The sequence below is a fragment of the Odocoileus virginianus genome, chromosome 16 (assembly GCF_023699985.2).
Source record: "Odocoileus virginianus isolate 20LAN1187 ecotype Illinois chromosome 16, Ovbor_1.2, whole genome shotgun sequence".
NCBI lineage: Eukaryota > Metazoa > Chordata > Mammalia > Artiodactyla > Cervidae > Odocoileus > Odocoileus virginianus.
The window spans coordinates 21,152,818-21,174,902 of record NC_069689.1 but is presented as its reverse complement, the minus strand read 5'-3'; the positions used below and the strand labels follow the sequence as shown (position 1 = coordinate 21,174,902).

Sequence of the window (22,085 nt, the reverse complement as noted above, 5' to 3'; positions counted from 1 at the left end):
TATACAATAGGACCTTGTTATCTGATTTACACATAGTAGTTTGTGTCTGTTAATCCCATGCTCCTAATTTATCTTTCCCCTCCTTCCCCCTTTGGCAACCATAGGTCTGTTCTCTGAGTCTGTTTCTGTTTTGTAGATAGGTTCATTTGTGTCCTGTTTGTGATATTATATGGTATTTATCTTTCTCTTTCTGACTTACTTCACTTAGTATGATAATCTCTATGTCCATCCATATTGTTGCAAGTGGCGGTTTTATTATTTTTCATGGCTGAGTAATATTCCATTTTGTATATATACCACATCTTCTTTATCCATTCATCTATTAACAGACATTTATGTTTCTCCCACATCTTGGTTATTGTGAGTAGTTCTGCTGTGAATATTGGGGTACATGTATCTTCAAATTATGATTTTCTCCCAACATATGCCCAGAAGTGGGATTGCTGGATCATATGGTAGCTCTATTTTTAGTTTTTTAAGGCACATCCATACTCTTCTTTATAGTGGCTACACCAATTTACATTCCCACAAACAGTGTAGAAGGGTTCCCTTTTCTGTATACCTTCTCTAGCATTTGTTATTTGTAGATTTTTTGATGATGGTCATTCTGACTGGTGTGAGGTGATACCTCATTGTAGTTTTGATTTGCATTTCTCTAATAATTAGTGATAATGAGCATCTTTTCACGTGGCTATTGGCCATCTGTATTTTCTCTTTGGAGAAATGTCTCTTTAGGTCTTTTATCTATTTTTCAATTGGGTTGTTTTTTTGTTGTGTGAGCTGTTTGTATATTGTGAAAATTAGGCCTTTGTTGGTCACATCATTTGCAAATATTTTCTTCCAGTCTGTAGGTTATCTTTTCATTTTGTTTATGGCTTCCTTTGCAGTGCAAACACTTGTGTTTGATTAGGTCCCATTTGTTTATTTTCATTTTTATATCTATTGCCTGGAGAGACTGACCTATGAAAATGCTGGTACAATTTATGTCAGAGAATATTTTGCCCATGTTCTCTGCTAGAAGTTTTATGGAGTCATGTCTTATGTTTCAGCCTTTAAGCCATTTTGAGTTTGTTTTTGTATATGGTGTGAGGGAGTGTTCTAACTTCATTGATTTGCATGAGGCTGTTCAGTTTTCCCAATGCCACTTCCTGAAAAGACTGTCTTTTCTCCATTGTATATTCTTACCTCCCTTGTCAAAGATTAATTGACCATAGGTGTTTGGCTTTATTTTTGGGCTCTCTATTCAATGCGGTTGGAATTTGAACCTACTCCCTCTAATTCTAAGGTCCATGCTATTATCACTAGGCTGTATTTTCTCTTTTTATTTGACTCAAATGAATTGCCAGATTAACTTTCCTAGTATATTGCATCATGTCACTTTTTCTAATCAGGTACATCCAACAGTTCGCTACTGTCAACAAATGCAAATCATTCTGCTGTTATATTCCTAATTACCTCTTACAGTTCAGCACACAATACAAGTTTAATATATAATCTCAACTAATTCAATTCACATTATTGAATGAATGAATAAATGGATGAGGAAACTTCTACTATATTGATAATCTGTTTTAGATGGTAGGGTCTTAATACTTGCTTTAGCATTTCCCAGTTTATCAGTCTTAACCCACAGTATGCATTAAATTAAAAACTTATTAAAATCTATAATATACATAAGGCATTATCAGCTTTTAATCTCCACACAGATAACATTATGCCTCCAAGTCAATGAAATACTAAAACTCAGCAATACCTATGTATGTGTATACATAGATGGGTGTATACATTTGTGTGGCATGTATGTAAAATACTTTATTTTGTTTTAAAGATGAAAGTACTAAAACATCTTAAAGGTTGCACATATCATATGAGCCAGAAGTTTGTTTTTTATATCTGTGAGTCCATTTCTGTTTTATAAATAAATTCATTTGTATAATGTTTTTAAGATTCCACATATAAGTGATATCATATGATCTTTGTCTTTCTGTCTTCATTTAGTACGATAATTTCTAGGTCCATCCATATTGCTGAAAACAGCATTATTTCATTCTTTTTTATGGCTGAGTATTCCATTGTATATACGTACCACGGGTTCTTTATCCATTCATCTGTCAATGGACATTTAAGTTACTTCCCAGAACCTCAGCTTGTAGCACATCCTTCCCAGACCTGTTGTCCAGCAGACGGATGCCCTGGTAGAATGGATGCCCCTAGCTGCCACTGCCACTGGCTGCTCTTGCCCTTTAATGCACTTTTAAAAGATTTATCTGGCTGCACCAGGTTTTAGTTTGAGGCACATGGGATCTTCGTTGCCATGAACAGAATCTTTCTTGCGGAATGCAGGCTCTTAGTTCTGGCATGCGGGATCTAGTTTCCTGACCAGGGATTGAACCTAGGCTCCCTGCTTTGGAAGCACAGAGTCTTAATCACTGAACTGCCAGGGAACTCCCTTCACTGCAGTTTTGATTGCATTTTTCTCATAGTTAGTGATATGAAACATCTTTTCATATGCTTATTGGCCATTTGTATATCAACTTGGGAGAAATGTCTATTCAAATCCTTTGCCCATTTTTAAATTTGGTTACTTAATTCTTGTTGTTAAGTTGTAGGAGTTCTTTATATGTTCTGGATACTAGCTCCTTACCAGATTTATGATTTGTAAGTCTTTTCTCATAAACCATAGGTTGCCTTTTCACTATGTTATTGTCCTTCAATGAACAGTAGTCCCATTTGTCTATTTTTGCTTTTGTTGCCTGTGCTGAAAGCTTATTTAAGTCAGCCTGGATTGTGGCCCTCTGCCCTACCTTAAGTGCCTAGTAGAAGGTAATTTCTTTGGAGGATGTTAACATTATCCAAAGCCTGTCTTTATCTCTATGATTTTTGTATATAATACCTAGCATTCAGTAAGAAATTACCAACCATAACAGAAAAAAAAAACGCCAAATGACTGAGAACCAAGAGAAATATAGACAATAGAAACAGGCCCATAAAAGATCCAGATATTAAATTTATTCATGACAAAAATGTGATCATTATATTCAAGAAAATAAATGATAATGTGCAGATATCTGACAATAATATTGTCAGTTATTGAAATATGTAGAAAATAACAGAGATTGTAGTATTAAAAAGTACAATAACTAAAATTAAAAACATCATAAATGAGTTTAAAAACAGATTAATCTCAGAGAAGATTGGTGAACTAGAAAACAGATCAATAGAAGAGAGTCCATTTAAGCATGGAGGGGAAAAGTGTGACATTGAAGAGGAAAGAAAGAGAATAGGGCAGCAGAAATGTTTAGAAGAGATAATGCCAAGGATGTTTTCAAACTAAAACCACCAATTCCTGTTGTCCTAAGAACTCTAGTTAGGATTTTTTTTAAAAATGTTTAAGTAACCAGAGAAAAACACTACTTCCAAAGGGACAAAATAAGATAAATAGATGATATATCAATGAAAACAACTGAAGCCAGAAGACTAATGAAATAATAGCTTGAAAATTGCTGAAGGAAAAACTAGATCACCTAAAATTGTATAAATGAGAAAATATCTTTTAGCAAATGAAAGCATATGTTTCCAGGCAAACAAATTTTCCTTGTTATCTTTTGTTTGCCCACAGCAGCAAACACAGAGCTCAAGAAACATTTTTGGACTGATGGATTTAATGAACAAATGAAAAATGAGGAAACTGATCGATGGAAGCTTCTTGATAGAAACCTGTTTTCCAAAGAATTGGATAGGTCACCTTATTCCATAAAGAGGTAAAGTTTAAAAATATGTATGGAAACTGAGAGTCAACAAATCTCTTATCTTTCATACTGAGTTTATAACTCAGTTAATACCTACAAAATGAGTCTTAATGAGTCACTCTTTTCTTGCAATTCAATTTAAAAGGGCCTGAAAGACCATCTGACTTTCAACATTTCCTGCAGGATTTTTCCAGGTCTGAGCAAATTGTGAGTCAATACACGGCTATTTCTTGATTTAAGTAGGATGGGAGAGTGGTCTGTCAGCTCATTAAAGGTCAGGGGCTGAGCTGGGGTTCTAGATGGAGGCACTTTCTTTATCCTTACTGTGCCCCAGCTAGACACCAAAGTGTGTGAGCAGCTAGACTTTACTGCAGAACTTCAAGTGTGCTCTGCAAGTTCATTGTGTTTACATATCTATGTCTGCTATAAGCTTTTTTTTGTTCTGAACTCTAGCCCCTTAAAATGTGGGAACCTCGACTCCCTTGCCAAATGTAACACAGTAATAAACTAAGCAGGGGTATCACAGTAGTTCCTGGAGAATACAGACTGTACCATGGAGGAGTGGCTGGAGAACACACCATCCACAAATGAAAAATGGGCCATTTCCAACTAACCTGAAGATCAATTATATTTCAAGGTATGAGTAACACCTTTAAGATCACATGGAGAGTGGAGGAGTGTGAAGTGGTACCCAGGCCCAGCTATGCTCCTCACCCACAGTCTTCAGGACAGGATTCCTCCTGAGGCTCAGTACCTTTAAAGTCAGAAGGTTGGATTAGTTACTTCCTATGCTGGATGTTTTTCATTTCTCTCCCCCAACCCCCTGCCCCAGATACACTCTGCATATCTATGTATCTTGCCCTGTGCCCCAAAGCTGGATGATGGACTCATATGGATGATACACAAAGGCCCCTGGCTTTCTGGCCCCCAGCTGTGTTCTTTGCCTAACAGGGGGCACAAGCATCAAATCAGAGGATGGAGAAGAGTATGGTTGAAGTATCAGTTCTTGTGGTTCCTCCCCTATAGTGTCACCAAACATCAGTTTCTGGCAGGCAGCCTTCCCCATAAAGCTCTTTCTGTCTCTTGTTTCCAACATTCTTCCCTTTCTCTCACTCTTTGAAGCCTAGAGCTCTCAGTGCCCTACAGTTACTGTGATTCCCTACCCCTGCCCATCTCTAAATAGCCCCTCTCCTCGAAACATACCCCCTCAAAGGAAGAATTAAAGGAGAAATAGATAGATCCTCAATCATAATGGGAGATTTTAGATACACTTCTCTTAATAATTTATAGAACAAACAAAAAATTATTAAGGATATAGAATTGAGCAAATGATTAGCAAACTTGACCTAAAGGACATATATTTAAAACATGTATCACAAAACTGCAGAACACATACTCAAGGGCATGTGAAACATCTATCAGAATGAACCACATGCTGGTCCACAGCACAGGGCTCAACAAATTACAAAGGATTAAATTCAGATAGAGTAATTAATCTTGTCACATTGGAACTAGGCTATAAATTGGTACCAAAAGGTAACTAGAAAACCCCCAGATACAATGAACATAAGCAATGTGTTTCTTTGAAAAAGCCTTTCATTCCCTGTCTGTTATCTTGACTCTTTTTCCCTCCAACTTGGTGAAGACTGGCAGAGCTCTTTCTCGCAGTCCCACGGATTCCTGCATTGTCCCAGCTCAAACGTTTCCCGAGCCACCCTGCTGGTCCCAGCTCTCAGTCTGCCTGCCTTTAGGAAGCTCCGTGCTTGTGCCTGTGCTCGTGAACAGTCTGAGGCCACGTCCCATCCTATGGGTCCGAGGCAAGCGGGGAGCACTTTGCAATCAAATTCTTTGTGTCTGCACTTCTGAAAAAGCAGCAGACCCAAAGCTGGCACCAGGTGCTTTTCCAGACACTGAAAAGCTGGGTCTGATGGGCAGGTAGGGAAGCAGTTACTTTCTGCATACTGGTCGTTTCCCTGGTAGTCACTGGGCAGATGGTGAGGGAGAAATGCTGGGTGATGGGTCTGGAAGGTCATGCCAGAGACCAGAGGAGGAGTAGGGCCTGGAAAACAAAGTCTAGCGGGCACCTGCCCCTTTTCCAAGCTGCCAGCCCTAGTCTCTCTTGTTATCTACAAGGCTGGGGTGAATTAGAGTTTCTGCCACTTCCTTGAACTTCAGGTTAGTTTCTGGCACTAATCAGGGCACCCCTAGGACCAAAAGGCAGACTTCTACGAGCACTGCATACAGTGGTGTAGTGGGAATTTGGAGTCACAGAGACTTTGCTCTGTGATTTTTTTTTTTAATATTTTTACTTATTTATTAATTTATTTGACTTCGCTGGGTCTTAGTTGTGGCACTCAGGATCTTTTATTCTGTTGTGGCACGCAAACTCTTAGTTGCGGCCTGTGGGATCTAATTCCCTGACCATGGATTGAACCCTGGGCACCTGCATTGGGAGTGTGGAGTCTTAGCCACGGGCCACAAGGGAAATCCCTGCTGTGTGATCTTAAACAAGCTGTCTAATCTCTCTGAACCAGATAAAGTCCTTTGAATGCAAGTAGTTCAGGGGACTCCAGAAACTGATAGAAAACAGAGGACAAGACTCAGAACCAGGGGCAGGGAGGAATCCGGGGCATCTCAGGGCGTCTTGGAAGCAGGAGCTGCTGGATGGTCTGTCTCTGGGGCTCGGCTGCCTGGGCGGTCAGCTCCAAGTCTCTGCCTTCTCTCCGCGCTGTAGCCAAAGTCCTGAGAGGAGCCCTGGTCCAGTGTAAGTCACATGACCACCTCTTGGCAAGAGGAAGTCAGGGAGCCTCGGCTGACAGACCCCCCAAAAGTACCATGAGGAACAAAGGGGTGCCTCCAAAAGAAGCTGGGATGCTGTCACCAAAGGAAAGGCGAGAACAATCAGTGAGCGTCCATTCACTTTTGTGCCTTAGGTTTTTACTGTATGAAATGGGAGTTATAATATCTGCCTTACAAGACAGTGATGTGTTAATGTAATGTAGGTCATGTGACTGGCACGTAAGGGAAAAGTGATGGATAGATGATTTGAAACAGTGAGGAGTGCTCAGTTATGTCCAACTCTTTGTGACCCCACAGTCTGTAGCCTGCCAGGCTTCTCTGTCCATGGAATTTTCCAGGAAAGAATACTGGAGCAGGTTGCCATTTCCTTCTCCTGTGGATTTTCCCAACCCAGGGATCAAACCCAAGTCTCTTTGCATTGGCAGGCGGACTCTTTACCGCTGCACCACCTGGGAAGCCAGATAGCTGATAGATGCTATTGTTAATTATGTCGATACCTACAGCAAGAAAGTGCTGCTGGGGGAAAAAAAGAAGACCCCAGATTTGGAATTAGAAGGCCTAGATTTGAGTTTGGGTCTGCAACTTTCAAGCTTTGAGGCCTAAGGCAAATCAGTTAACTTTCTCTGACACTTAGTTTTTCCTTCTACAAAATGAGGGATGTTTATGTGCCCAGTCATGTGAAACTATCTGCAGCCTCATGCACTGTGGCCACCAGACTCCACTGTCCATGGGATTTTCCAGGCAAGAACACTGGAGTGGGTTGCCATTTTCTACTCCAGGGGATCTTTCTGACCCAGGGATCGGACCTATGTCTCCTGCATTGGCAGGCAGATTCTGTACCACTGAGCCACCTGGGAGATAATAACAGTATTGATCTCATAGGTATTATGAGGTTCAACCTTGTGGAAGCACATAAAGGATTCATAATTTCCAGCATCTACAAGTCTTTACAGGGCTCCTTTGTGCCTGTGGCTGGACGTTTATACAGGCATACCTCATTTATTGCACTTTGCAAACATTGTGTCTTTTTACAAATTGACATTTTGTGACAACCCTGCATTGTCAGATAATGGTTAGCATTTTTAGCAATAAGGTATTAATTAAAGTGTATACATCATTCCTTTACATACAGTGCTGTTACACACTTATTAGACTACTGTATGTAGTAAACATAGCTTTTATATGCACTGAGAAACCCCAAAATTGGTGTGACTTACTTTATAGTGATATCCGCTTTATTGCAGTGGTCTGGAAGCAAACCTGCAATATCTCTGAGGTCTTTCTGTGCTGAATTCCATTGGGGTTGTGAGTTGGGAATGGGTCAGAGAAGACCTTATTTGCCTTATTTACTGCTCTATCCTCTGGGCCTAGAATATTCTACACGTAGGTACTCAGTAAATATTAAATGAATGTATTAATAACAACCTTGACATTCAAGGAAGCCCTTAACTCCAAAGAGTGACTCTAAAGGAGATTGTAAGGTCCTATGACAGACAAGGATGGAGAACTATTTGTCCTTTAAGTGCTTCTCGAATCATCTGAAGTCTGCTTACTTTAAGTACTGACATCACAGGCAGTGACTATGAATTGAGGTTTAGAGGAAACATGCCTGAAAATGATCACAGTCCAAATTCCTGAAGCTTTTGACTCCCTGGCTATTGCCACATTTTTTCCTGCAACTTGCTCCCTCCTGCTCTGATCTCTGCCATCTCAGTGACATTCAGTTCCCAACTGCTTTAGTCCAGTCCCACCCCTTCAATGCTGAATCTGTTTGGCTAATGAATTGTTAGGTAGTTAGAATAGGAAAAAGGAGTCCAGAATGGCGGTGGCTAAAAGACCTGGAAGGGAAAAGCCCGAGAAAATAGAACAAAGGAAGGTCCGAAGGACCAGAGTGAGAACCTAGGTAAAACAAACAACACTCCTGGCTGGCCCAATTCACATAAGACAGGCCCAGGGACAGAGAAACAAATAAAAAGAGGAGCCGAAGCCCTCTTCTCTCTCTCTCTCTCTCTCCCCCCCCATCTCTCTCTCTCCCCCCCCACGCGTGCGTACCCTCTTTCTCTCTCTCTCTCAACCCACCGCCCCCGCCCCCGCGTGCTGGCGCACTACTCCACCCTCTTCTCTTCTTCAAGGATGGATTCTCCTGCTATCTTCTAAATAAAATAAAACTGTAACACTGATTTGTCTAAGAGCTATAACATGGTCTGTCCAAGACCCAACAGCTGTGATGCGCCGAGGGCTTTAATGTCCATCACTCCAAATCTTTGTTGTGAGGAGACAAAGAACCGAGGAGCATACACTCGCCTGACAGAGTGAAAGTTACTCAGTCATGTCCAACTCTGTGACCCTGTGGACTGGGGCCTGCCAGGCTCCTCTGTTCATGGAATTCTCCAGGCAAGAATACTGAGTGGGTAGCCAATCTCCTCTCCAGGGAATCTTCCCAACCTAGGGATCAAACTGGGGTCTCCTGCATTGCAGGCGGATTCTTTACAGGCTGAGCTACCAGGGAAGCCCCTGTTTGGCTAACTGCTGGCCTTTTAGTGCTCAACTTAAATGCCACTCCCTCCAGGAAGTATTCCTTGATCCACAGTTGCAAGACTGGACTAGTTGCCCCTCCTATGCTCCCACAACACCCTATAATCACCCTTCACACTGTATTATAATCTCCTGCTTATTAAATTTTTTTAAGTCTTCCTTGAATTTGTTACATATTCCTGCTGTTTTTTTTGTTTTTTTTGTTTTTTTTTTTTTTTTGGCTGAGGCATGTGGGATCTTAGCTTCCTGACCAGGGATCAAACCCACACCCCCTGCATTGGAAGGTGAGATCTTGACCATTGGACTTCAGGGAAGTCCCCTTCTGTTTATTTTTCATTCTCAACATGCTTAATTTGAGCTCCACAAGGGTAGTTTTCGGTCCTTCTTTTGTCCTAGATGCCTAACTCAGGGCCTGGCCCCTATTAGAAACTCTGTGGAGACTTACTGATGAAAAGAGTAAATGAATATGGTGTTAAAATCAGGATTTGTGAAAGAGTCTGAGAGTGCAGTAGCAGAAATACTCCAAGTCCTTCAGGGATCACTGCCTCTGTAGGATGCTCCCCTCCATGATGTTTTTCTTAAACCATTTTTCATGACTGTCAGATTATAATTAGAGAATGAAATAATTATAGGCTATCTCCAGCTCCATGCTGCCAGAATTCTCCTGGTTCTCAGCCCTCTCTTTAAAAGAACTATCAACCTACTCTGCAGTTCCCACCACACCCTTCCCTCTCCCTCTGATTAACTGCACTTACCCTTTTTGTTCATATATAATAGAAGTATTTGACTTTTTGATTTAATGCGGGCATTTAATATATGCCCTAAGCAGCTGCCTCAGTCACGTAGCCAGTGCCTAGAGGACAGATGCATCATGCCTTTCTCCACACAGAACTTCCTGCATTGCTGTGAGAAAGCGGGCTTGTCCCAGGGGAAACAATGATCACAGTTGCTTTGTGCTCAGTAGGACCGTAAACGCCAGCAGCAACCAATAGCAAAGTCTGAGAATACTTCACTCCCTACCCAAAATCGACCTCACTGTATTATTTAGCTGACTTTCTCTCCAGAACACAGCCATTCAGGACCACAACGCACCAGTGAACTTTTAGCCAAGGGGTTGGAACGGTTAAGATTGAGGGACTTCTTAGATGTGATTGGGGAAGGGATCCAAAGGATGGCTGAGTGAGAGATCGCCCAGATTTTTTTCTAATATGTAAAGATAGTAGCATGTAGAGACATCTACGTGATAAAGAATCTGCCTGTAATGCAGGAGACCCCGGGTTCGATCCCTGGGTGGGGAAGATCCCCCGGAGGAGGGCATGACAACCCACTCTAGTACTCTTGCCAAGAGACTCCCCATGAAGAGAGGAGCCTGGCGGGCTGCAGTCGTAGGGTCCCACAGAGCTGGACAACTGAAGCAACCAAGCAGCGGCAGACATCTACAAAGGTGTTTGTTTTCCTAAGTCCGTCATGACTGATAGACCATCTGTAAGTGCCTTCCTTTTTTATTGACATGTTTATTGTCTGTCTCCCCACCCCCTGGATGGAAGCTTCAGAGGGGCAGAGACTGCTTTATTTACTGCCTCATCCTCCATGGTCCGTAAGGTCACAAAGAATAGGACCCAACTGAGTGACTGAGCATGCATGCACTTCTAGACTGAGAACAGTGCCTGGCACATACCGGCCACTCAGTAAATGTTTCTTTACGCGCTCTCTCTCTTTTTTTTTTTTTTAACTTTTTATTTTGTACTGGGGTATAGCCAATTAACAATGTTGTGATAGTTTCAGGTAAACAGTGAAGCGACTCAGCCGTACATATACACGTATCCATTCTCCCCCAAACTCCCCTCCTTTCTGGGCTGCCACAGGACACTGAGCAGAGTTCCATGTAGGACCTTGTTGGTTATCCATTGTAAATATAGCACTGTGTACACGTCCATCCCAAACTCCTCAGTAAATGTTTCTTGAATGAGTTGAGTGGGCTCAAGTAGTAAAACAGGAGGACACTCACTCCCAGCATCCAGGGAACAGATGGAGCTGCAGTGGGGGACGTGATGGGTGTCTGGGCACAAAGATGAGAATGAGAGCTAAAGTTTATTGGTACTAAGGAAGTAGCCATGGCAATGTCAAAGGGACAGCTGCTCAGCCAGTCTTCTTTTCTGGACATCTGGGGGTCATTAAATCAAGTCTGCAATTCTGGACTGCATGGCCAGTCTCACAGTTCTGGATAGGACACTGTGGAATCCCTGGGCCCTGAGCAGAGTCCTCGGGGAGCAATGCAAATGGCCCAGGGGACTATCCATTGCCATTTTCTCCTCTGCTGCTCACATCAGAGCCAAGAGAAACCTCTGTTTGGGTGGGGAATGGCACAGCTTACATTTGAACTTGCTCTTTCCCTGAAGCCCAACATCTACACATCCAGCTCTTTGTCCCAGAATTTATAACCCAAAGTCTATATAGATGTTCCTATAACCTTTGATGTCCTTAAACTTGTTGCTCCTCAGATTCGCTTGGATTTGCCTTTGGCCACTCTTGAAGGGGATAGTCTGCAGAGTGAGGCTGGCTTTGTGATGGGGTTTGAGGACTCCAATGCTGCAGCAGAGAAAACAAACTGTCAGAAAACCATGGGATTATGATAACCCCAGAGCCCCTTTCTACTCAGAAGCCACACTTCCCCTTCCCCTATATCTAGAACAAAGGACAGTTCCACCCCGAGGATAAAAGATGGGAGGGAGAGTGGGCACTGCCAGCACTCACAGGACTCTCTGCTGTCTCCTGAAGAGACCACTTCCTTCCACAGTCAGCACACAGTCTTCAACCTGCTCCGAGAGGGGGTTTGAAAATACCACTTGTATAGAGAGTGGCTGGTTCACAATGGCTGCTCCTAAAACCTGAACAGGAAAATCCAGAGAAGAGAGAGCAGAGAATTAGTCTCATCCCCCAGTTCATCAGACATTTATGGAGGGCACTGTTCCCTAGATCTGCTTCCTAAAGAACTAGATTTCCATGGCCTGTGTTTTTCCAAGTATGGACAACTTAATGGATTGTCATTAACATTTTTAAAAAATGAAATAGATCAGTGCCACCAAACCAGCTCATGAAGAAAGGCTAAAAGATCTTCTCTAGACAGGAAACACAGAAAATGTTTATAAAAATGAACCCAAAATAACAAAGTAAACAGTAATGGGATCGTATTTATCAATAATTACCTTAAATGTAAATGGGTTAAATGCTCCAACCAAAAGATAAAGACTGGCCGAGTGGATACAAAAACAAGACCCCTATATATGCTGTCTACAAGAGACCCACCTCAAACCTAGGGACACATACAAACTGAAAGTGAGGGGCTGGAAAAAGATACTTCATGCAAATGGAGACCAAAAGAAAGCAGGAGTAGCAATACTCATATCAGATAAAATAGACTTTGAAATAAAGACCATGATAAGAGACAAAGAAGGACACCACATAATCATCAAAGGATCAATCCAAGAAGATGTAACAATTATAAATATATGTGTACCCAAATAGGAGCACCTCAATACATAAGGCAAATGCTAACAAGTATGAAAGGGGAAATTAACAGTAACACAATAATAGTGGGGGACTTTAATACCCCACTCCGATGGATAGATCAACCAAACAGAAAAGTAGCAAGGAAACACAAGCTTTAAATGATACAATGAACCAGTTAGACCTAATTTATACTCACAGGGAATTTCACCCCCAAACAATGGATTTCACCTTTTTCTTAAGTGCGCATGGAACATTCTCCAGGATAGATCACATCCTGGACCCTAAATCTAGCCTTGGTAAATTTTTAAAAATTGAAATCATTTCATACATCTTTTCTGATCACAATGTGGTAAGATTAGCTGTCAACTACAGGAAAAAAATTACTAAAAACACAAACATATGGAGGCTAAGCAAACACTTCTGAATAACCAATGGATCATGGAAGAGATAAAAAAGAAAATCAAAATATGCATAGAAACAAATAAAAATGAAAACACGACAATCCAAAACTTATGGGATTCGGTAAAAGCAGTGCTAAGAGGGAGGTTCATAGCCATACAAGCCTGCCTCAAGAAACAAGAGAAACATCAAATAAACAACCTAACTTTACACCTAAAGCAACTAAAAAAAGAAGAACAGAAGAACCCCAAAGTTAGTAAAAGGAAATAAATCATAAAAATCAGAACAGAAATAAATGAAAAGGAAATGAAGGAGACTATAACAAAATCAACAAAACTAAAAGCTTGTTTTTTGAGAAGATAAATAAAATAGACAAACTGTTAGCCAGACTCATCAAGAAAAAAAGGAAGAATCATCAAATCAATAAAATTAGAACTGAAACTGGAGAAATCACAACAAACAGCACAGAAATAAAAAAGATCATAAGAGACTACTATGAACAATTATATGCCAATAAAATGGACAACTTGGAAGAAATGGACAAATTCTTATAAAAGTGTAACCTTCAAAAACTGAACCAGGAAGAAATAGAAAATCTTAACAAACCCATTTACAAGCACAGAAATAAAAACTGTAATCAAAAATATGCCAACAAACAAAAGCCCAGGACCAGATGGCTTCACAGGTGAATCAATTAATCAATGAATATAGTAAAGTTGAAGGATATAAAATTAATACACAGAAATCCCTTGCATTCCTATACACTAACAATGAAAAAACAGAAAGAGAAATTAAGGAAACAATCCTATTCATCATTGCAACAAAAAGAATAAAATACTTAGGTATAAATTTACCTAAAGAAACAAAAGACCTATATATAGAAAACTATAAAACACTGATGAAAGAAATCAAAGATGACACAAATAGATGGAGAAATATACCATGTTCATAGATTGGAAGAATCAATATAATGAAAACGAATATACTATCTGAAGTAATCTATAGATTCAATGCAATCCCTATTAAGCTACCAATGGTATTTTTCACAGAACTAGCGCAAATAATTTCACAATTTGTATGGAAACACAAAAAAAAACTCGAATAGCCAAATCTATTGAGAAAGAAGAATGGAACTGGAGGAATCAACTTTCCTGACTTCAGACTACATTGCAAAGCTACAGTCATCAGTACAGTATGGTACTGGCACAAAGACAGAACTATAAATCAGTGGAACAAAATAGCCCAGAGACAAATCCATGCACCTATGGACAACTTATCTTTGACAGAGCGGGGTGGGGGGGGGGAGTGGCGGGGCAGAGGGGAATATACAATGGAGAAAAGATAATCTCTTTAACAAGTGGTGCTGGGAAAACTGGTCAACCGCCTGTTAAAAAAAAAGGAAACTAGAACACTTTCTAACACCATACACAAAGATAAACTCAAAATGGATTAAAGATCTAAATGTAAGACCAGAAACTATAAAACTATAAAACTGTAAAACCAGAAACTATAAACTTAGAGGGAAACTTAGGCAGAACACTCTGACATAAATCACAGCAAGATCCTCTATGACCTACCTCCCAGCAATTGTAATGAGGTGGATGAAATTGGAGCCTATTATACAGAGTGAAGTAAGTCAGAAAGAGAAATACCAATTCAGTATATTAATTTATATATATATATAAGAGAGAGAGAGAGAATTTAGACGATAACAATGATCCTATATACAAGACAGCAAAAGAGACACAGATGTAAAGAACAGACTTTTGGGCTGTGTGGGAGAGGGTGAGGGTGGGATAATTTGAGAGAATACCATTGAACCATGTATATTACCATATGTAAGCTAGATGACCAGTGCAAGCTTGATGCACGAGGCAGGACAGTCAAAGCTGGTGCTCTGGGACAACCCAGAGGGATAGTATGGGGAGGTAGGTAGGAGGGGGTTTGGGATGGGGGACACTTTTGTACCCGTGGTTGATTCATGTTGATGTATGGCAAAAACCACTGCAATATTGTAAAATAATTAGCCTCCAAATAAAATAATTAAATTAATTTTTAAAAATGAAATAGAAGAGAATATCAGTGTTCATCACACAAGATATTGTTATGTGAAACTCTTACTTCACTTATGCATGTATGGACATTTGTGTAAAATATTTGTACTCAACCCATCATATGGAAAGGTCTGATTCAGTATATTTCCTCTGCTGCAAGGATTTCATCAAAATGTGAAATAAACAGGAGCTCCAAAGGATTCTCAGGGATAATTTGAGTGGATAGGATCATTTTGGGGCAGTTTTTGTTTTTTCTTTTCAGTCTAACTCCATCCCTTTTCACCCTTTTATCTTGCTTGGCTCAGGTTCTTTTCACACCAGTGTGTGAGTCAAGACCAGTGGATCATTCAGGGCTTAGAGAGAAGGAAGTAGCCTCAGGAAACTTGGAGGCACCTTTGGAAACCCTCCCTAAAATAGACTCCAGTGGCTGGGCTTGCCAGATGCACCCCACCAGGGGGCACCCCAGGCTCACTCGGCAGGATCTAGGAGGCTGCCTGGCCTTGGGGAAACAGCACTGGCAGGAAGAGCCCTGTGACGTCTCCCCACCAGAATGTCAGAGAAAGAGGGGTCCTCGGAAGCCATCGAGTCTAAGCCCATCAATGACAGTTCAAGATGCAGAAGCCCAGGGCTTGTCCAAGGATCCACAAGCAGGAACTAGCACATCAAACCTGAGCTGACCTTTGTTCAGGCAGCTCTTTTACCCCACTCAGGATCCTCCCATTTGAGCCCATGTTTCCTCATGTTGACCCTGGGGAAGGCCAACAATGGGAGGAGATACAACAGAGGGGTCTCTCCCCAACTTCCCTGTGGCAGTTGCTCAAGGGGCACCCATAAGTCCTCTCAGGGTACAAGAGGATGGAGACCTCATCCAGTGTTTTCTGATAAACCTGCTCCTGGTGGGGAGGTTCCTGGAGGCACCAGAAGAGGCAGGGGACAGGAGGGGCTGCTCTCCTGAGCAAGCTCTCAGGGGTCTCCATCCCCACCCCCCACCCGCCGCCCCTCAGTGAGTCCCAAGGAGCCCCCAGGCCACGTGCAGGGTTCTTGCCTACATTAATCACGATGCTGGGATAGGCTAAGGTGATGATCTTGTTCACCAGGATCTTCTCGGGACTGCTCTTCTCTTCACCCAGGGCACTGATGCGGATCAGCTTGTCTGTGGACAGGTACTGGCTGTACTGGGAATAGGGGATTTTGCAGGGATAGGTCTTTGCTAGGAAGAGAACACAGGATGAGGTGAGACTCACTAGAGAAATCAGCTGGGCCTGGGTGGCTCTGGGACCCTACTACGCAGAAGAGAGGCCATCCTGTACTGAGCCCCAATGAAGCAGGTACTCAGTTTTCTGTTGGAGGGGCTGAGAGGTGAAATGGCTTGCCCAGGGTCATTCTACTAGTATGTGGGTGCACTGAGGCTCTAACCAAGGTCTGGAGGACTTCAAATCCCAGGCTTTCCTCACTAGCTCGGCCTATATTCCTTGAGGTAGTAAAGGAAGGATTGAGGAGAAGGAGAAGGAAGAGGTTAAAAGAAAGAAACAAGGAGTAGAGGAGAGGGAGGGACAGGGAAGGAAGGAAGGAGGAGGACTGTGTTCTGGAGGAGACACTAGGAAGACAGTTGTCACAGGGATCTGCCCCCAAACCCTTGCTGGCTGGCTTGACCCCCCTTATGGCATTTCCATAAGATACTCTGTGTTCATGCCCATACCCAGAGCCCATACCTTCTTCAGGAGAGAGTGTGATGAAGGCTGTGTCCTGCCAGAATGGGAGCAGGGGGCTGCCGTCATGCAGCAGAGACTGGGCACTCAGGTTCACTTTGAGGTCCTTGAACTGGGTTGACATGTTGAGGGCCAGCAGGACAAACCTTATATCCTGGCCCATGTCAGGTGAGTCGAGCAGCTGGAATTTCAGGGAGACCTGGACAACATTACTGGGCTGGAGAGAAGGAGTAGCCAGGCTCCGTGGACTGTCGCTCAGTGGCACGGACCTAGGTCGCGATTCTGCTCGGAGAGAGCCTGGGGACCTTCCAGCCTTCAGCTTCTCAAGAGCCTTCAGAAACACCTGCCTCTCCTGAAGAGAACCTGGGAGGGCAGAGCAAAGCCCCAGTGCCCTCATTTCAAATTCCACCACCTGAGACTCTCCGTCTGAGGCTTTCTCTGCCACCAGAACTGACTCACCTCATGCATGGAGCAGACCGAAAGTGCTAGGAAATTTATGCTCCCCAAGAGCAGCCCTCACCAACCCCTGACCAAAAAGAGTTGGTGGATAAATAGCCTAGGCCCCTTGCCTCCTGGGTGGGATAAATCTGCGGTATTGTTCTACACTTTACACTAAATCTCTGATAGGATTGCCAAATTTAGCAAATAAAAATACAGGGCAGTTTAATTTGAATTTCAGATTAACAACAAATGATTTGGCCACAGTGAGAGCACAGCATTCTTCATCCTACATTTTCTCAGTCACCCCACTGGCAGGGACCCCAGCAGACTGAGCCCCAGCCACCCGCCCACAGCGCTACCAGGCCTGACAAGGCTCCCGGTATTGGCTTGCTCCCCTTCCTCATCTCAGTTGCTCATTCTCCTTCCTTCCAGTAGCTTTTAAATCTCCTCACTGGTAAACCACTTGTCCTTGAAATGATCCCCAGTGAAGATAGCCGCACAGAGAATTGAGGTGGAGGGATGGATTGCCAGTACTCTGGATGTGTTCAGTGCTTGTCTCTTAGGCTTGGACTCTGGGCCTTCTCTGTGTTGGCCCCAAAGGTCCACATAGACAAACACAAACACGTACTTTATGGCACTTCCAGAAATCTCAGGTGCTCCCACCACCAGCCCAAACAGTCCTGATTCACTCCTGCTCAGATGCTGCTCCTCACCCTGCTTCTGGCCCTCTTAGATTGCATGTTTTTTCTTGGCTCCCTAGTGGTCGAAACTGGTGGTTGGTCTCAATTTCCAAGAATCAGTCCACAGCTGACTGATATAGATGCCCCTTGCCCCACTGGCTTGGGTCAGAAGACCCTGCCAGGGCTCCCATCTCTCAGAACCATCCTCGGCACGGGGTGGGTGTGGGAGTGAGCATTTGGCCTTACATCAGCTGCAGTGCTGGCTGTGGTCTGGCCTGTCCTCCAAACACCCAATAAAATACGAACCAAACAATAAGTTAAATGAAATTAATAAAATTAATTTGTAGGAGAGAGTTTACTCAATCTCCTGCCCTCTTCAGTTTGATTTTTCAGGAAGACAGGGGCAAGGAGGTCATATACTATTGCTGTATGATGGCTGTCGATGGCCCTGCAGCCACGGGACTATCTTGTGGAGGGTGCTCACTGCCTGTGGGGAGTGGGATGGGGTTGAGCATGAGGAAGCGAGGCAGTGGGGACCCCAAACTGGGCCCTTAAACCTGAAGGGCTGAGGAGACAGTGGGCCTGGGTCCCAACTCCCCTACTGCAGAGGACTGTCCCAGCTGGCAGAGAGATTCCCTGGGGTCTTGGGGAAGGTGCTTACAGGGCTTGGACTCTGCAGGGGCCTGGCTTGGTCATACCTTCTGCATACTTGTAGTCTTCCGTGATGTCATCCCGCTCATCACTCTGGATGCTCTTGGTGCTGATAAAATTGCCAACAGTATTGGTGTCCTGGTGAAGTTTCTGCTCCTTCCCTCCAAAGACCAGCCAGGCCATACAGTCAGCATTCACCATGGAAAAGGCGAAGGCTGTGTCGTAGTTCAGATCCACCTCTCCTTCTTTGATGGCTCTGACGGAGGCAGGGCCACAGCAGTAGAGGCCTGAAAGGGAACAGAGGAGCCTCGGTGGGCTGTTTCTGTGGTGGTGGGCACTGCCTGTCCTCCCAAGAGTCTCACCATTACTTGTCTCCTGAGGTGTGGCATCCAGCACCTGCCAGCCTCCAAATCCAGGTGGGAGGTCGTTCCGTGCCATCCAGCACTCATTCCACACGTGGAAATTCCTGGGGCAGAAGCCAGAGGAGTGGGTGTCAGGTGAAGCTGAGGGAGAGTTGGTGATGCTCGAGTTCTTTCTCGAGTTAGGCACGGGACGATGAGTGATGGACAGCTAGATAGAAAGCCAGGGTGCTATAGGCCTGCGCACCTCTGTGGGAGGCAGGTGACCACCCTTCTTCCTGTGAGCCTTAGCTTGCCCAGAAAGGAGCTTTCCTCTCTTTGTAAAGAGTGAAGTTTCCAGAGCCAATGGAAACCCTTCACTCTCAAAAGACTCTCGTAGCCCTTTCTCGTGTCTGCTGTCCACTCACAGAGGCAGTCACGGGCTCACCTTTGTCCAGAGGTGAGACTTCAGGCCATCCTATAATCAGAGCCACAGGTTGAATATTAAATGAAGGAGGTTGAAAAAGAGGAAAACTCCCTCAGGGCAGAGAGCTCTTGTGATGTGATGCATTAAACTCGGAAGATGGTTGTATTTGTGTTTAGCTGCTTCTCAGCCTTAGGGTTGAGGATACCAAGCCTCGGGGCTGGTGAAATGGGGGGTGCATGGGAAGGTAGCAGGCTTATGGGGTTTGCCCCAGAAAGAGATGTCTCTCACCAGACAGTGTCCTTCTTCTTATTCTCCAGAATCCTGCCTGTGTTGTCATAATACTCATCAATGATCAGATTTCCGTCTGTGTCATGGCCAGAGTCGAAGTTGGTGATCACTCGGGTGGGGATCCCCAGGCACCTCATCACTGTAGAAAGGGCAGAAATCTCCTGTGGGCCTTGGATTCCTGGGCTTAGCGCTCTCAGCTCAAGAAAATCATACCCTTGGCAGGCAGGAGCTGTCTGGGGCACCAGGTTGGTGACACTTCTGACCTCCCTCCCCACCTTCCTGAGCTCCTCTCCCTAATGCTCTGCACAAAGGTGAGAGCTTGTCTGCTTGCTCAGACAAGCTCTCCTAGGGTCAACAGAGGGTCTAGCATGTTTGGGGTTTCCCTGCCCTAGCCAGCAAGGTGGCAGAGGCAGGTACCTTGGCAAAACTCAGTAGCCTGACTTGTCTCACTTCCCTCCTGGCCATAAATCTCTATCTTCAAACCAAATAGCTAAATTTTTTTTCCCTCCTGTGGTAAAGATTAAGACCATCAGATTCCTAGGCAAAGAGTTCTGCTGCTTGGATTTCCCTTTCTCTGTGGTTGTACTGTCTTGGAAGCTTATCAAAGGAAGTATTTACAAATCCAGCCAGGAAGGCAAGGAGGCTGTAACAAAGGCTAGAAAAGTGAGAATCTATGCCTAATGGAGAAATTCTTAAAAGAAAGTAGAATGCTGTCTTTATGATTTTTCTTGTCGTTAAATAAGCAATCACTAGCATGAAATACATTGCTCCCTAATAATCTTTCACCAAGTAATTTTAGCATTCCTGATAGTCCTTGCCTGAATTAATGCTACGCTCAATTGATTGTGTGCTAAGTTACTTCAGTCCTGTCCAACTCTTTGCGACCCCACGGACTGTAGCCCGCCAGGCTCCTCTGTCCATGGTCTTCTCCAGGCAAGAATACTGGAGTGGGTAGCCATTCTCTTCTCCATGGTGGTACCAAAATGATTATATTCTAACAGTATCATTTTTTCCATATGTATTAGCTGGCATTCTTCTATAAAGAAAAGCATTTCAATCTCCCTCTCCCATTTTTTGGTATTGTTACGAAGTGAAGTGAAGTGAATCTCTCAGTCATGTCTGATTCTTTGAGACCTCATGAACTGCCAGGCTCCTCTGTCCATGGAACTCTCCAGGCAAAAATACTGGAGTGGGTTGCCATTCCCTTCCCCGGATCTTCCCAACCCAGGGATCAAACCCAGGTCTCCCGTGGCTCCTGCATTGCAGGCAAATTCTTTACTCTCTGAGCCACCAGGGAAGACCGGTATTTCTATACCCCTTGGAATCTGTCTCAAGGGGGGAAGATAGAAATTTATCTACAGAGATGTCCATCACAGCATTAAAGTTAAAAAAATATATGAACCCACTGTATTGTTATTGGTTCATTTATTTTTTTAAAACTTTAGCAGAGGTTATTTTTAGACATTTGCTTGGTTTCTAATTTTTTCCCCTATTGTAATTAATGCTATGATGGACATCTCTGTAGATCAATTTCTGTTTTTCCCCCTTGAGACAGATTCCAAGAGGTAAAATGACTGAGTCAAAAAATATAGATATTTCTAATAGTTCTTCAAAAATACCACTGTCATTTAAAAATGTTTATAATTTTTAGTTTAGATACTTATTTATAATAAGCATTTAATTGCTTGTAGTCTTTAGTTTAGGGTCCTTCTTTGGCACACAGCCTGTCCAGGCTGGGGTGGGGATACATCCCTGGATGCAGCCCAGGAAGGGGAGGAGAGAAGCCCCAAGGGGAGCCATGCACTTCCCTGGAGTGGCAGGTCTGCACACGGCCGAGGAACGAGGGTGGGGAATGAGCAGAGCTGATAGTGAATTGTAGGTGGAGGTGACTCAGGACCACCCCAAAGAGTAGGATGAAGGTGGGAAAAGCTGCCACTGAAGGAACATGAGACAGGGGTGAGGCAAGAGCATGACTCAAGAGCATTACCGTGGGCACATTAATGCTAAGATTACAGTCAGGAGGGTGGATAACACTTATGGTAATAAGAGCACATGCCAAAGAGGGGTGGTCAGAGAGAGCAGGGAGCAAGCCTCCATTCTTCACCCTGATTGCTGAATTCATGAAGTGGCAGTGGTGGTGTCAACTGCTGCTAGAAATGGCCAGATATGCACTTTCTTTCCCAAGCACAGGTCACTGGTCTCATGGCACTTGGAGTTCTCTGCTACACATGGTATGTGGCATGTAATGATTTGTTTATGAGTCTCTCCTCCTGAGGGCAGGGATTGTGTGATAGTCATCTTTATCATTATACAACCATTAACGATACAAGGCAGGCCTGTTCTGCAGAAACGTGGGTGCATCTTTGCTGAAAGAGTGAATGAATGTCTTGAATCTTACATCCATTTTGACAATTTCCAACTGAAAGCTGTGTGCTGTGCTGTGGATACCAAGCTTGACTTTCCACAGAGCATAAGCTTTGAGTGGTAATGCTTCTGCTGCTGCTG

General features: G+C 43.4%; 1 protein-coding gene across 1 annotated transcript in view; it reads right to left on the bottom strand.

The window, feature by feature from the left end:
* Positions 1-10,799: 10,799 nt before the first annotated feature.
* Positions 10,800-22,085, bottom strand: part of TGM5 (transglutaminase 5) — a 29,872-nt gene continuing 18,586 nt past the window's right edge. Inside the window, exons 7-13 of the mRNA XM_020881451.2 lie at positions 19,581-19,719; positions 18,890-18,993; positions 18,575-18,814; positions 16,759-17,118; positions 16,096-16,256; positions 11,838-11,971; positions 10,800-11,672 (exon numbers count right to left, since the gene is read on the bottom strand). Coding sequence (XP_020737110.2) covers positions 11,519-11,672; positions 11,838-11,971; positions 16,096-16,256; positions 16,759-17,118; positions 18,575-18,814; positions 18,890-18,993; positions 19,581-19,719 — 1,292 coding nt within the window. The 3' untranslated portion in view covers positions 10,800-11,518. The remainder of the gene's footprint in view (positions 11,673-11,837; positions 11,972-16,095; positions 16,257-16,758; positions 17,119-18,574; positions 18,815-18,889; positions 18,994-19,580; positions 19,720-22,085) is intronic.